At 41.1% G+C, this 16,873-nt stretch overlaps 1 protein-coding gene across 5 annotated transcripts in view; it reads right to left on the bottom strand.

Moving 5' to 3' along the window:
- The window catches only part of SMARCAD1 (SNF2 related chromatin remodeling ATPase with DExD box 1), a 55,807-nt gene extending 39,255 nt beyond the window's left edge, over positions 1 to 16,552 (bottom strand). For 2 of the 5 annotated variants that reach the window (XM_020798662.3, XM_078394566.1), the window contains exons 1-5: positions 16,380 to 16,552; positions 13,271 to 13,607; positions 8,151 to 8,319; positions 3,618 to 3,792; positions 2,881 to 2,944 (exon numbers count right to left, since the gene is read on the bottom strand). In XM_020798662.3, coding sequence (XP_020654321.3) covers positions 2,881 to 2,944; positions 3,618 to 3,792; positions 8,151 to 8,319; positions 13,271 to 13,523 — 661 coding nt within the window. In that variant the 5' untranslated portion in view covers positions 13,524 to 13,607; positions 16,380 to 16,552. Of the gene's footprint in view, positions 1 to 2,880; positions 2,945 to 3,617; positions 3,793 to 8,150; positions 8,320 to 13,270; positions 13,608 to 15,397; positions 15,599 to 16,125; positions 16,262 to 16,379 lie in introns of those variants that run through there. The other 3 variants (XM_073001944.2, XM_073001943.2, XM_020798663.3) reach the window with 3 other exon arrangements.
- Between the last annotated feature and the right edge of the window lie 321 nt (positions 16,553 to 16,873).

Genomic DNA, 16,873 nt, shown 5'->3' with positions numbered 1-16,873 from the left:
TATAGATATACAACCATATACACATTTATATCTGCTTGGACATGACTATTCAATAAAAGGAAGAAAAGTAGAAATTATATTTTTGTGAATATTCAGTTTACTTGCATGGAACAAAAAATTCTGAGGATATTCAGAAGAAGGGAAGATTATACAAGGTGCAGAATATTCCTCTGGATCACACTGGATTTAACCCTTTACATGTCAGCTTTAAAGAACACAGACTTCTGATTTTTTCCCTGGCGGTCTATAAAGTAATCTATAGGACTCCTAGGGAGGTTCAAGCTTCAGGTTATCTGAATTGACACTCAATTAGTAATTTGTACAGTTACAAATCAGTCCCTGTTGATTATGTTCTGAGGTTAGTCAAATGGTGCTAACTATTTAGTCATCTGTGCTTTCACTGCTGCGTTTAGGAGGCTAGAATGGTATTTGCTTTAACAAATAATTTAACAATATAAGTTACAATCTTTCAAGAACTTAAATTCAGTCAGTTCGTCAGCATCATAAAATAATGGACAAGAGAGGATAGGGATCACAGAATAATGGATTTGGGAGTGACCTACAAGGCCATCAAGTCCACACCCCTGGCTCAATGCAGGACCTTCTACCCAATGCAAATTAATAAAAATAGTATTGTTGTTGTTTTGATATTCCTTCCATTTTTGTCATTCCTTCCAAATTCTTACAACATTTCTTAAATATTCAAAATAATTCCTTGCTCTAGAATGCTACATAACAGATTCAGTGGGATGAGGCTGCAAACTTAACATACAGAATCCAGTGTGTCCCATCCACTGTTGTCTAAATAGTTAAGGACACAGCATTTTCTTAAAGGCTATTAAAACAACAACTACATATCACAGTTCAGATGATTGCACAATTTTATTGTGTATCCTTTATTTTATCTGTTCACTCTCTATACTAGAAGTTGTTGTGGCAAAGTAGACCCTCCCCCACATCTCTGCATATAATGACAGGTCACTTTCGAAGCTCAAGGGATTCATCACGGTGCACTGCCATAACTTCTAAGAAAAACTTTATGAGTACAACCTCTGAATATGTGAATATAGTAACTTTGCTGGAACTTGGTCACAGGCTAATTTTCAAGTAAGAACTGTATTTTGTAATATAATTATAGAAGTCAGTAAGCAATGCTTCATATGAGAATCCACTATGACCTAAAGGAGTGCAAACAATACTTGTAGCTACTATAAAACAACCCAATTCAAGCTATAAATATAACAGTATTTACTCACAGTATTAAATAATGGGAAATTTGATTTAACACTTCTCATCAATTAAGCAGTCAAAAACAGGTAATTTTGTCAGCTCTTTTAAAGTGACCCAATCAACTACAGTCTTTCAGAAAAAGAAAGCAAACAGCAGCTCAACAATTTCTTGTCTTCTTAAAACATGCCAAGGCTTAGAGGCACCATGGTATTATGAACAGGCAAGTTAATTCATGTTTAATTTCTGTACATAGGAACACTCATTATAATGTTTGCAAGCTGCCACAAAAGTTCGCTGTTAAAGAGAAAATACTTATTTGAAAAATAACCAATCACTGAAATTTCACATTTAGAAAAATAAAAACTAGACTAAAGAAGGCCAAGATGTAAAAGAAGAGACACAACAACATTTTCACAATTTAAGTCATGAATAGTCTCTTGTGAGTAATCTAAGAGACTGCAGTGTTATGTATACTATTCCAGGATAAAGTCTCTCCAAACAAAATAGGAATTATTTCTGAGTTAACATGCATAGGACTGTGTAATCAGTACCTTTAATTTAGAAGAATATATTACTATATAGAGGATCACTGTATGTTAGTATGAGCTTATTTGCCACTCCTAGCATTCAAAATGAGCTTCGCCATTTAGAGTACAGTAGACAAAATGAAACTAAATAAACATTGCTACTAACATGTAAACAATAATAAAATAAATACAAATAAACTGGAGAAAATAATGGAAATACAACTGCCAAACAGACCTTATGGTGGGAAGCTGAAAAGGAACCTGCAACATAACACTTGCAATACAGAATAAGATTCAAAGAACTCACAGAGGCACCACATCAACCATATGGAATCAACACAAAAACTGACAACATAATTACTGCAGTTTGATACCAATATTTTTTATTCTATATAAGAGACCGTTATATATATCTTATATTTAAAAGGACACTGAAAGAAAATAGCCCAGAAAGGCAACAGAGAAAGGATGGAAGCAATTTTGTTGGTCTGCTTTCTATTACACTGGCATTCAGTGCAATACGGAAGCAAAGAATCCAGTGCTAGAATTTCCCCACCATAACCAGACAAAGAGAGGATTCTGTTTTATAAAGACATTATAGGGCAGAACTCATTTCTCTCCCACTCTTTTGTTGCCTCTACCACTGTAAGTCCTCAGAAGAGGAAGCTGTTCTTTTATTCCTTGTAGTAGTCTATAAGTATGGTAAAAACTCAGATCTATTTAGTGTTTCATTTTACTAATATATTGTTTAGCTGAGAACTTTATTGAAATTCAAAGCTTGAAAAACTTACTTTTTCTAGTCAGTACTCAGAATCCCACTAGCTAAAATGGCCAGTGAAAACTTTAGCTGAAATCCTGTTGCTTAGTGTACTAAGTCAGAACTAGAGTAGGCCCAATGAATCAGTGGGGACGTAGTAAGTCAATTCCTCTGTAAGTACTACTGATTCAATATGTCTACTGTAGCTGTGGCTTACTACGCTAAGCAACAGACTTTCAGTCATTAGCAGGCAAACTCTAAGAAATGTAATATACAGAAATAAATGTTTCCAAGCCTTGGGGCCCTAGTTAAAAATAAAATGCCTTAGCCTAACAAAAAAAATATTTAACAAAAATGACTATATACCTTCCTCATTTCGCTTCAGGCCAGCAGCAATAGCTTCATCCATTGTAGCAGTTGATTCTATCAGCTATAAAGAAGACAGAAACAACATTTTTTTTTAAAAAAAAAAAGTTAGCCTCAATTTAACTGCATTCTGAAGAATTAACAGTGAGATCTCACTGTAAGTTCTCGAGTTCCACAATGTCCAACTTCTGACTTAAAAAGGCACTATATCTTGTTACATGTACGTATTATGCATGACTATTCCATAACAATTTTCATTTGCTTACTTCACCCTACTTCTCCTAGTTAAGGAGAGGAGAATACATTGTACCTTGCCCCCTGACTACTGAAAATCTTATTCATCCATCTATTTTGGGAACTATAATAAATACAACTCACAGTCTCATGCTTTGAGAATTACGATGACAATACTTATTATTTTTATGTTCCTCTGAATTCCAGGGTACTTTCTGCACATCATCTTAGCAAACCTTAAAAACACTGCTAAAATCCTGTTGCACTACTACTCAAAAAGTTTAACTTTTGGAAGCAAATTACCATAAGTTAAGAAATCTCTGTAGGCATTATCTGTTGCATGTCAAGTTGTGCGACAATAAGGTTGTTCATTAATGTTGTGAACAAACCAATCTCCACACCCATTACAGGATTTCTATGAATATGATTTGTCTTCAAATATACAAGAGCTCTTTATATTTTTTAAAAAATGGTTAGCTACCCCAAGTTATATATTACTGTACTTGTAATAAGTCTTGGTCACTCTTTTGTGGAAAGAGTTCCTTTAGTGTTTGAAGTTTGCAGTAGTTCAGATCCTCATCTTCCTCCTCCTCCTTTGTGGCATTTGAAAGGTGGGCCGGGCCATTTCTATGTAATTTTGGTGGTTCATCATCATCATCACTTTCAGAAGGCTCTGAGCTATCATGCAAGAATACAGAAATAATAGGACCATTTTAGTCTAGTTTTAAAATGTAATGTTCAAGAAACAAATGAAATGGAACAACACTTTAAAAGAAGTAATGTTTGGAAAACACCTGTGATTAGTTCAATTTTCAGGACAGCAGGCATTAAATTCCAGCATGGGGAATTTCTTTACTCTTTACTATAAATAAGATACAGTATTTCATCAACAGTTGGGTGAGAGCTGATATTTATGAAATTACAGTGGGGTCTTGACTTATGAATGGCCTGAGTTACGAACATTTTGACTTAAGAACCACTCTCATAGGAAAATACTGACTTGACTTACGTACTTAGATTTGAGTTACGAACTGAAAAAACCACGTGGGAGGCAGGGAAAGTGCAAAATATGAACTTTCAGTTAACTGTTGGCCAGTGAAAAGGGTGCCTGTCTGCTTCGTCACTCCTCCCAGCGTTTAGAGAGTGGATTGGGAGACAGTCTTCAGACTGCCTGGTACTGTACTGCCTGGACTGTATTTTCCCTGCCTTCCCTGAACCTTTCTTGACCTAAGAAAAAAAGAGAAACAAAATATCCCCCTCTAGTGGTCGAAGGCGGAATAGCAGCTTCCCATTAGTTTCTATGGACGGAAAAGAGCAGATACGGATCAAATGGTTTTCAATGCATTCCTATGGGAATTGCAGATTTGACCTGCAAACTTTTTGACTTGAGAACCGCCTTCCAATACGGATTAAGTTCTCAAGTCAAGACCCCACTGTATCCTTTTCTGATAGCAAAAAAGATTTCAAAGAAGTTGCTAATATCTGTGGAATATCTCACACAGAAAAATGATCAAGAAACCCCACTTGTTTCATCAACAATACTATTTTAAACTGGGATTGTGCCATTTTAGTGAATGCTAGTGAACCAGGCTGAAAGGAAGCAATGTGAAAACTCTGCCCACACATTTGTTAACAGGTAGAGTTACATCTCTATCAAGTAGCCTTAAGTTACATCTAAAATACTACATTCTTCAGAATATATAAAGATATGGCTGCTATATTCTAGCATGTTGTGGATGAGTGTTTCAAAAATGTACCGCAAACTGGCTTTTAAGGTTGCATTTATTTAAAAAATAACTTAGATTCTTGATTTCTGACAGGTAAACAGTCAAGCTTACATGAATTACATTATCTCTGCCACCTACAGTATGGTAATTAGAAAAATTTCCCGTTTATATACATTAAAAAGAGTTTCTTACTGTGGACCATAAAGAAGGCTGACCGCTGAAGAATTGATGCTTTTGAATTGTGGTGCTGGAAGAGACTCCTGAGAGTCCCCTGGAATGCAAAGAGAACAAACCTATCCATTTTGAAGGAATTCAACCCTGAGTGCTCACTGGAAGGACAGATCCTGAAGCTGAGGCTCCAATACTTTGGCCATCTCATGAGAAGATAAGACTCCCTGGGAAAGACCCTGATGTTGACAAAGTGTGAGGGCAAGAGGAGAAGGGGATGACAAGAGGACGAGATGGTTGGACAGTGTCATCGAAGCTATCAACATGAATATGACCCAACTCCGGGAGGCAGAAGAAGACAGGGGGGTCTGGCATGTTCTGGGCCATGGGGTCACGAAGAGTCAGACAAAACTTATCGACTAAACAACATCTTACTGTGTGGATTGAGATGGTACAGCAGACAAATGAGGGGGCTGCTTTTCTAAACTGGAAACTCATCAACCAACCTGAGTTTATCTGTAGTTTTTTCTGTCTTATTTCTTGGTGAAATCATCCACTACTGGGGGTGTGAACCTTTTACCACATCCTTCCACACATTCTACTGCATATGTATTTTGTGTGTGTCCTTTTAAAGTGTATGCTTAAAAATGATTGTCCGAAAACTGGAACAGGCAGGGCACTCACTTTGGATTACCTAAAAACAAAGCTTGTAGGCAATTCAAAGTCATTCTACAAATCCAGAAAATGAAATTGAATTTTATTTTAACAGATAATTTAGTCTTGTAAAATATGTCTACAAATGTTGTTAGTTCATTTGTTACTTTACTTTAACATATATTATTTCTGGACAGCAACAAGAGGGGGAGAAGTAAGAGTTGTAATAGTTAACAGATGGCATAATAACTCGAAATACACAAGAAGAAGAAACTGCTTTCCAAGAAATACAATATACATGGATGTACAGTGGTATATTTAAGACCAACCAATACATTTAGGTGTGACCTTTTCAGGATTCCAACAATATTAGTTTATATACTTAAGGTAAGGAATTCACTGGTCAGAAACCTGTTGGGTTTATTGAGCATGGAATAGATGTTGTGTAAGCAGCTTGTTTTAGGGGTTCCTATCATATGCCTTACTACCTTTTTCACCCATGTCAAATCCAACAGAGCAGCAGCCATAATATCTTGTAAGGCTGGGTTGTCTTCCAGATATTGCTCAACTCCTAATATCATTAGTTCATGCTAGCCTGGGCAAGGGTGAGGAATAATGGAAGTGGTGGTTTACCAACAACATTAAGGCTAAAAGCTCCTCATCCTGATGCCCTGAATCATCTGATCAGAGGAAAGCTTTTTAAGAAAAGGTGTTAAAATATTTGTTAATTGTTAACTACTGAGGCCTGGAGAGGATAAAAATGACCCTAAGACCTCCTGAAGTGGCCCCAGTGTAAACATTCAAATTCCAGAAAACAACCATTTGATTAGTTTCTTACATGGAAAAGCCTTCTAACTCAAACTTGTACGGTGAAAGATAGTTTCTGTTTTGATATTAATCAAATAATTCCTTAAAAGAAAGGATAACTGAAGTTTTAGAGGAAAATCTGATTAAAAAAAAACTACAGTGGTACCCCGCATAGCGACGATAATCCGTTCCGGATAAATCGTCGCTATCCGGGTTCGTCGCTATCTGGGGCAAAAAAACCCCATAGGAACGCATTAAACCCTGTTTAATGCATTGCTATGGGGGGAAAACTCACCGCTAAGCAGAAATCCTCCATAGGGGTGGCCATTTTCAGTGCCTCTAATGCGAGGCAACATAGCTGGAGGCCATTTTGGAACCGCCGAACAGCTGGCTGAAAATGGGGCCTCATTTTCCTCCAGCAGAGCGGCGGGAGCTTCGAAGCCCCCGCCGCTCAGCTGGGGGATGGTGCTGGTGGTGGCTTCGGAAGGACACTTCCGAAGGGTCCTTCCAAGGCCACCGCCGGCATTCCCCTTTGACGGGGGCATTTTCGCCTAGCTCAGTGGGAGCCCTGCCACTCAGCTGGGGGAAAATGTTGGTGGTGGAGAAAGCCCCTTGCTTCACCTGGAGGGCATCCGGACACCCCCTACCCTGCTGCCGCCGCCGCCAAAAACCTTCCAAGCTCTCAAGGGGCTTTCTCCAATGTCGGGGGGGCCTTTGAGAGCTTCGGGGTCCTTCCGAGCCGCCGCCAACATTTTCCCCCAGCTGAGTGGCGGGGCTCCCGCTCAGCTGGCCGAAAATGCCCCCTTCGAACGGGAATGCCGGCGGTGGCTTCGGAAGGGCCCTTCGGAAGGGTCCTTCCGAGGCCACCGCCGACATTTTCCCCCAGCTGAGCGGCGGAAACTTCCAAAGGACCACGGGGGAGGGCTCCCCCGCGGTCCTTCGGAGGCTCCCTCCAGTTAGCTGGAGGGAAAATGGGGCTATGGGGAAAACTCGCAAAGCGATCGCAAATAAGCCATCGCTATGCGGATTCATCGTTAAACGGGGCGCCCGTTAAGCGAGGCACCACTGTACATTAAAAAGACTGATATGCAAGCATCCTGGTGATAAGCCAGAAGGACCAAGACCTGCTATTCACCAAGAATTTAGAAATGGTTCTTGTTATTTGCCATTCCAGGAAATACAGTGACATCCCATTCAGAGTCTAAAAAACAGGAATGCTAAGAAGGCAAAGACAGGACTGAATTTTACAAAGATTTTGAAGAATTGTATTTATACACAGATGCTTTAAAAAACAAACCTTTTTAACATAAAAACAGGCATAATATTGCATACAGGATGCAAATGTTCAGAGAGAGATATGTCTCCATAACCAGTACCTGCACTGCCAATTAGATTAGGTGACCAAATCCCAAACTTTTTTCAGTGGGTCTCATGAAAGTACAGACTCAAAAACATTACCATGCAAATCTTATATAAGTTTACACAGACTTCTCATTGAGTTCAATGTTTATTACCAGGTAAGTGTGTATAGGGCTTACTAGTTTTTATACTTAAAGTTCTGTATTGTCTGTAATGAAATACAAGGCTTCACATGACCCCACAGATAAAACTAGGGAATTCCATTTGATAGACAGATTTACAAACTAGGAAGCATTATAGATGTAAGTTACAGAAACTTACATTACAATCACATCCTTCCTGGGAGCAGGGTGTTGTTTTGCATGGGAGTATTTTGATGGCTCTTCGTCTTCACTTTCTGATGATAATTCAATAACATCTCTTCGATACTTAAAATAAGATAACTGTGTTGTCCTCTTAGCTTCAGGGGTTTCAGGAACACTGGAGTCATCTTTGAAAGCATTTTGAAGGAGAAAGAATATATATTATACAGCAATAGAGTTCAAATATCTTGCTATAACTAGTTTCATACAAAGTGGTCATGCTAGAGGTATACTTTAATAGTTGCTTTTGAATATTTTATAATGTGGTTTATTTAACATTCTGTAATTTCAAGCATTTAGCATATGGAAACTGCTTACAAAATGCATGTTAAAAAGTGATACAGGAATATAAAAATCTGTGGCATTCTGACAACCTCACCTTACTTTTCAAGAAATAGTCTCTAGCTTTTACCAGTGTTGCAGAGAACAAATGGAAGCTACATCTGGCATATATAGACTAAGAAACAGAGTATGAGTATCTGAGTAAGTTTTATGGCATCAAAGAAGTTTCTATGAGAGGCATTGGGAAGGATAGGGAAAGAAATAAAAAGATGATGGTCTCCTATTGTGTTTCATCTAAATAAAAGCAACCACCAATCTATAATTCCTTTCAGAGCTAGAAATCTTCTGACCCTAGAGGCATGCAAGACTAAAGAGGGAAGAAGGCAACACACAAAAGAGACCAGCAGCTGCAGACTGTGATTTGTGTCTGACAAAAGTTTATGGGAAATAAATTTAAAATCTGAAACAGTTGAGAGACACTTGATGGAAATTTTAATAAATCTTGAGCTTTTTTTAACCTCAGGCCAATTACTGGCATTGAAGAATACTACATAGCATGAACTCTGAAACTGGGAGATGTGACATGCCCCCTAAGTTGTAGTGAGTTTATTGCTAAGTGGTAAAAGAGGCATACAATTGGAGAGATTTACTGAAGCAGTGCAGTGAAAATCAAGGAAGAATTTACTACTTGGAGTGCAGTAGATTTTGAATGAAAAAAATGCCACTCAAGCAAATATTTGTTTGGTCCCAAGCCATGGGACTACATTTTTCCCCACACTCCTATTCAGTGACTTGTCTGACCTACATTTAAGGACCAATAAGACAGAGCTCAGACTAGTAATCACACTGAAACAAGGCAACGAGAATGGGGAATGGAATGAGAGAACCCAAGTGATCAATACTGCATTATTCCAGTCTCTTTCCAGTTCCTAAGCTACTGTATGTAACAGTATGTTGTACAGAATCTTAGTGATCTTAGGGATCTTAGCAACATAGTGTGACACTTGAGTGAAAAATTCTGATTCTTAATATCCAACAGCCTTTAATTTGTTCAACATTCAGCAAGCCAACTTTTAACAGGTATCCATTTTATCAGGGAAATTTGACCAGCTAATTAATACTTGTGTAGTGTCAAGTTGCTTCTGACTGATGGCAAACCTTTCCAGGGTTTTCCAGATAGAGAATATTCAGAGTTGGTTTACTATTCCCTTCTTCTGGGGGGCATCCTGGGCCTGCAAAGCTTTCTCATGGCTACACAGGCTGACTCTTCTCCCAGGAAGAAAAGTCAGAAATCAAACTCCCAGCCTCTTAGCTATGGGGAGGGAGAGGATCCAAACGCACAGGAAGAAACCTTGTCCATATTTCTCCTAATTACACTGAGATATATCTTGTCTTATTAAGCGCCTCTCTTCCCTGAATCACAATTAATGGCAAACCTTTGTTTGTTCCAGTGTATTGCATGAAATGACTCTCAGACACAACTGAAGCATTCTTATTACAGCAGCTAACTCTAAGTAATAAGGTGGAAGATTATCTCCAAAGCTAATGAGGAACATTCATATTTTTAGAATCCAAAACCTCAATAAACACTAGAGGGTCTATCTCCACAGAAAAGAATGCAAGCATTGTAAGATACATAACTGTACATTTTTGTTACGGAGCCCAATTGAACATCCAGATTTGATTCATACAGCTCTGAACACCTTAGGACTTATCTACATGGGAAATTTATCTCCTTGTAGCTATCTTCATGTGATGTGCCAAGAGGCCCTTTCATCAACATTATCACCTGATAAAGTCCAGCCTGGTGGAACCTGTAACGGGATCCCCCCTGCAGACCATGACATAGGTAGAATTCTTCATCCAGAAGTTAAATTGGCTTTAACTTTGGTGAGTGTTTGGTTCCAGATGAAATCAATCCTTCCTCAGATGAAATCACTCTTGAGGTGAATAGATATTCTATGCTTATACATCAGAGTGAGATAGTTACTAATGTATACAGAATTTTCACTACTGAATGGACATGGGACATTTGTATTAGTCTCCCCGGGGAGACAGATAGGAATACAGTGGAACCTCGACTTAGGAATGTCCCTACTTATGGAAATTTTGAGGTACAAAAAGCTCTGGCCGCAAAATTTTAGTTTGACTTGCGGCCGGAGCTTCAACCTACAAAAGGCAGGGTAAAGGGCAGGAAATTCAAAGCAGCCCCCGCTGCCCTCTTGTCTCCTGTCCCTGGTGCCCTCTGCCTCCTGTCCAGTGGAAGCTGGCAGCGGGTGTGGAGAGGCTTTCGACTTGCAGCTTTGGAAGCCGAGAAGACAAAAGCCGCTCTGTGCCCGCTATCAGCTTTCAGGGCTTAGAAAGCTGCACCCACTGGCCTCTTGTCTGAGGCAGAGGGCACCGGGGACAGGAGACAAGAGGCCAATGGGTGCAGCTTTCTATGCCCCAAAAGCCAAAAGCTGACAGCGGGCACAGAGTGGCTTTCCCTGTCCCCGTGGGGATGGGTGGCAGAGGGCAGCAGGTACAGCTTTGGAAGCCTGGGATTTTTTTCCTTTGGCTGGAACAGATTAAATGGTTTTCAATGCATTCCTATGGGAAATGGATCCTTGACCTACGGAATTTTCGACCTGCGGCCACAGTTCCAATACGGATTAATTCCGTAAGCCAAGGGTCCACTGTATTGCCACCACATGTGGCCAGGCTGATTGAACCTTCTCCCTGTCCGGCCACTTTCTATTTGCAGTACGTGCATTCACATCATGCCAATCACAGAAGTAGCAAAACTGGGGCTTCCCTGCCTACCTGTGGTGCTGACTAATCCAGAGAGGAGGCGGGATAACAAGTCTCCCCACTCAACTGCTGAGTGGTCAGCACTGCAGGGAGGTGGGGAAGCCCCAGCCAGGCTACTTTTGCAATTGGAGCAGCATGAACAACAATGGTTGTGTGCGCCACAGGCAGTAAATGGATGGTTCACTTCTGGGAGGAGAGTCCAACTGGCCCAGCCACCTGTGGTGGTGATAATTGTATTCATCTTCCCTGGGAGACAAATACAAATATCTCATCTCTAATGCTCACTCACTGCTGTACAGTTTTATTGGCTTCATAATGCAGAGTACATTGTGATCTGCCCTAGCATCATGCTGTACTGCTGAACTAGATCAAAGGCCTAGCTAGTAAAGCATCTTCTTTTCTAAACAACCAGTTGCTACGAAGGTAGGAAATTCAGATGTACATATCAAATCCAAAAGCAGCATATGCAGAAAACAGCCATCTATATTTGTTGTTGCTCCCCTGCAAGTGATATTCAGACACTGTGCCTCTTAATCGGAATCTATAGATATATCATAACTTTTTAATGTTATCTGTATCTTTGCCTAAAATGAGAAGGACTTTTTTTTCATTATGCAGACTTCCCTCCATGTTATTTATTTTTATGTGTTTACATGCCCAAAAATATTGGCACCCTTGCAATTCTGTCAGAAGATGCAACTCTTCTCTCAGAAAATTGTTGCAGTTGCAAATGTTTTGGTACTCACATGTTCATTTCTTTTGTTTGTGTTCAAACAACACACACAAAAAACAGAGAAGAAAGGTCAAATCTGACACAATCCCACATAGAAACCCCAAAATTTATGTGACAAAACCACAATCCTTCTGGGAGAACGTACTGTGGACAGATGAGACAAAAGTAGAGCTTTTTGGTAAAGGACATCATGGCACTGTTTACAGAAAAAGAAATGAGGCATTCAAAGAAAAGAACACAGTCCCTACAGTCAAACATGGATGTTTTAGGATTGCTTTGCTGCGTTTGGCACTGGATGCCTTGACTGTATGAAGTCATGAAATCTGATGATTACCAAAGAATTTTGGGGCACAATGTAGTGGCCGGTGTCAGAAAGCTGTGTCTCCACCAGAGGTCATGAGTCTTCCAGCAGGACAATGACCCAAAACACACTTCAAAAAACACTCAGAAATGGTTACAAACAAAGTTCTGGAGAGTCCTGAAATGGCCAGCAATGAGTCCAGATCTGAATCCCACAGAACACCTGTGGAGAGATCTCAAAACAGCAGTTGGGAGAAGGCATCCTTCAAATCAGAAGGCTCTGGAGCAGTTTGCAAAAGAAGAGTAGTATAAAATTCCAGTAAAGAGGTGTAAGAAACTCATTCATGGTTACAGGAAGCAACTGATTTCAGTTATTTTTTTCCAAAGTGGGTGCTACCAAATATTAAGTTAAGGGTGCCAGTAATTTTGGCCAGTGCATTTTTGGGTTTCTGCGTGGGATTGTATCGGATTTGACTTTTCTTCTTTTTTGTGTGTTGTTCCAATGCAAACCAAAGAAATGAACATGTGAGTACCAAAACATTTGGAACTGCAACAATTTTCTGAGAGAAGGGTTGCATTTTCTGTCAGAATTGCAAGGGTGCCAATATTTTTGGCCATGACTGTATGTTTATACAATCACAAGGAAAGGTCTGTAAAAGTTAAGCAAGATTGTAAATCAGAGAAAAATAGAGTTGGAAGGAATCTCTAGGGCCATTGGGCCCAACCCCTGTTCCATGCAGGAATCCAAATTAAAGTAGATCAGATGGCTGTCTAACTATTTAAGATTACAATTTATTTCAGCTAAGTATAACCTGCTTTATGACCCTGAGATGTTTAAACTGCATCTAATGAATAAAATATTGCAATTTAAGGTTTTTCCATTTTTAATCTAAACCACAGAACTTCATGGAAGATACTATGCACAAAAGTCTTATGATGATGAATGCTAGATTATCAGACAGAAGAGAACTTACCAGTTTTCTCTGATACATCAGATGCTGGAGTGGCTGGTCTGCTACTACAGTCAGTAGCTTTGTCATCTTCTCTACCAACAGTAGTGACATTGTCTTCTGAAGAAGAAGAAAGTGAAGTGTTCTTTTCTACAGTATCCAAAGAAGAAGATGTAGTAGCAGTGGCATCATCCTGACTTGCAGAAAGGCAAGGGTTTTTTCCTTCAAGTTTTGCCTTCTTTTCAAAGCGAAAGCGGTCTAAATTAAAGAAACTCATGATCTTTGTTCTTCACTTCTGCCAGTTAATGGAGTTTAACTTTAGTCCTTGAAAATGTTGCTAGCCCATGTAAGTCAAAAGTATCTAAGAAGAGAAAAAGCAATTTGTGATTGGAAATGAGAAGACAGAACATGAAAGAAACCCCTTATTCTAAAACCCTGTACTTGTACTTATCAATAGCCACAGCTCCATTCAGATCTGTTCTTCAGACTTATGCCTTCCACACATTTTTAAATTCCCATAATTCCCGAGTATTGGTCATGTGGAATTGATGGTCAAAAACATCCAGAGACGATCAGATTGGGGAACAGAAGATTTCTGTCCTGACAGCCTGATTTTTATGTTTAACAATAAATCACTCAAGTGAATTTACATCTATTCTTTTATTATTTTCTATAGTGTTTAATTAAATAAACTATGACCAGGATTCATATTTTCTTTCACCAAGTGCAATCATTAGACAGCAGTGACAACTATTTATCATGTATGCAAGGCTTGGGAGCCATATCTTAGTAGGCAGGTTGTTTACAGACAGCCATCTTTCAACAGGTGAAATTCTGCAGTTGCAGTGGTAACTCACAGTAACTGGCTCAGGTACATATGAAAGGAGACAGTAACAGGAACTAAAGGAGGAGTGATTGATTGGTCTTGTAACTTAACAGGAATAGGACACACATTATATAAATAAATAAATATACTCCAGGCAGAGGCACAGTATTTTTGTTTCTGTTTTGCTGCAACATTCTTGTGTCATCATCAAGGATAATGCACTGAAATAGAGATGGGCACAAACCACTCATTTGATGGTTCAGCAGTGTTTATTTCTTGGCCGAACAGCTGATCCACAGTTCAGTGCCCTGCCCCCTCAAGGTACCCACTTGGAGGCAGTGCTAAACTGTGGATCAGCTGTTCACCTGGGAAACAAACCACACTGAACTGCCGAATTAGCAGTTTTTGCCCATCTCTACACTGAAAACCGAAACAAATTTATTATGATGCATTTAACATTAACTTTGTAGCAAATCTTATATATTCACCGGGGGGGGGGGGGAAATATATATACAGTATTCTTCTTTCTGTTTGTTACCAGACATTTATATGTAAATAAAACTGTGTATATCAGTACAATATACAATGAAGACTGTCCATGAAAGATTCAATTGGAACAAAACACAATGAAAGGCTGTATAATGTATAACTAAGAATTATTATTCCAGTACTCTGGCCTCTTCACTGTAACACGGTACATAACTGAAGATGCTAGGCTTCAAACTATATATATTCCAATACTTTGGACCTTAGACTCCTCAGCAACCACTTTCACATTCTACCATGACCTTTAAAATGATGCTTTCTTGACTAAGTCAAGCTTATGCATGCTTCTCCAATTATCTTATCATAACCCCACCGCTAAAAGACTTCATTCTCCTACACAGTAATCAAATTGCTGACTTTGAGATGCTTCTTAAATGCCAGACTGGGGACATTAATACTTTTGGACTAGTTTTAACACATCAGTATCTGACTACAAATTTCTTTATGTTCTGAGAAATCACATTGACATTTTTGCATTTTTGTTTTGTTTATCCCAGCTGGCTGGAGTGAGTTAGGTTATCTGGCTGCAGAGCCAAAGGCCAGCAGTTCAGTTCTCCACTGGGCATCCCAGAAAAGGTAGCCTTCCCGGCCTTGAGCAAGCTTCACCATGCCAGGATGCAGCCCGGAAAAAGGGAATGGTAAACCACTTCTGAATGCTCCTTACCTAGGAAAACCCAAAAAGGGTCACCATAAGTTACAACTGATTTGATGGCATACCATTATTATTTATTTACCCCACCAAGTCAATTGGTTTTGTTAACTCCATTTGTTTCATTTACCTCATTCAGAGGTGAGCAACCCAGCAAAGGCATACAAACATGTGCGGCTGGGTTGGTCCCACCCCTCTGGATGTGACCTTAAAAAGGTTTCATGAACAGAGAAGCCTCACAGCAGCCGACTCCCACTGAGGGAAATCTGATATTTCCCACGTAGCGCACTCACTTTCCCCCCTTTACCATCCTTCAAAAAAAAAAAAGAGAACCTTAAGACCCATCCTGCCTGCAGGGTTTAATCTGAAAATCCGCGACTGCCCTCAAGACCGCCCCGCAACCTTCTCTCTCCCGATCCCATCCCTCCTTCTTCATAACCCCAACTCCTCAAGAGCTGTTCCCCTTCTTCCTTCCCCATCTTCTCAAGCATCCCCGAGTCTCCATCATCCTCACTCCCTGCCTGGGGGAGGGGAGGTTCCTTCTTTTTCTTGCCTGACTGCTTTCTTCTTCTGCCGCCGCCCCTTCACTTGCCCTCACACACATCCCCACAACCGCCCCCTCGCAACATTTCATACCCCCCACACACACCCACACACCCGGGCACCGTCTGTCTCCCTCCCTCCCGCCCTTCCCCCGTGAATGAATCCAAGCGTGTGTGTGTGTGTATGAGAGAGAAATGCAGACAAAGGAGGCCGGTGGGGGTGGGGAGGAAGAGCGAGAAGAGACCGGCTGAGGAAGGGACCTCCCCCTCCCCTCCCCCCCGCTCCCCTCCCCCTCCCCCCCAGGGCATTCCTTACCCCGCCCCCACTCCAAGGAGGCGCGAGCCTTCAGAGCGCCGACACGGGTCAGCAGCGGCGGCGGCGGCGGCAAGAGCGAGGGGGTCTCGCCGGGGGAGGGGGGGCGAGAAAGAGCCCAGTGATGACGGCAGTCAACGGCGACGACGAGGTTGATGACGACAAAGGCAAGCGACGAAGGACCAAAGCAGCACCCCAGGAGCAGCGGCGGGGAAGGAGAAAAGCGCTTGTGGGGGGGGGAAGAATGGGAGTGGTACCGAAGAGGGAGAGGACGCTTAGTGATGACCTCACTGAAAGGGCTCCTTCCCGGCATCCGTCTCTCTTTTTCCTCTCAGGTTTTCTTCGTTTCTTTCCTCTTCCACGACAATGAATTTCTTCTTTCTTTCCACCCCCCCCACGTGTGTGTGTGTGTGTGTGTGTGTGTGTGAACAATGCGCGCGCAGAAGCCGGGGTGACATCAGGCGCGCATGCGCGGTTGTCAGCCTCCCTGTCGCTTGCTTCGAAGGCGGCGTTCCTATTGAGGTCCGGGCACTGCGCATGTGCGAGTGAAAGGTGACCGGCAGGCTGGTGGAGCTTTGTCTCCCCACCGGTGTTTTCTGTACGTCTTTTGTAGCCTCGGGTGCGCCGCCAACCAGCAGCCAAGGCGTCGAACATTTTGGGGTGCGAGATCTGCGGCTGCTCAGATGGTGTGGACCCTGGAGGCTTCCTCCTGCAGCGCGCCATTGCCCTGGTTACGCCTGTCTCCCGTTGG

This window comes from Pogona vitticeps, chromosome 5, assembly GCF_051106095.1.
Source record: "Pogona vitticeps strain Pit_001003342236 chromosome 5, PviZW2.1, whole genome shotgun sequence".
In the NCBI taxonomy this organism is placed as follows: domain Eukaryota; kingdom Metazoa; phylum Chordata; class Lepidosauria; order Squamata; family Agamidae; genus Pogona; species Pogona vitticeps.
The sequence above is the reverse complement of the archived record's forward strand: the minus strand, read 5'-3'. Positions and strand labels throughout refer to the sequence as shown.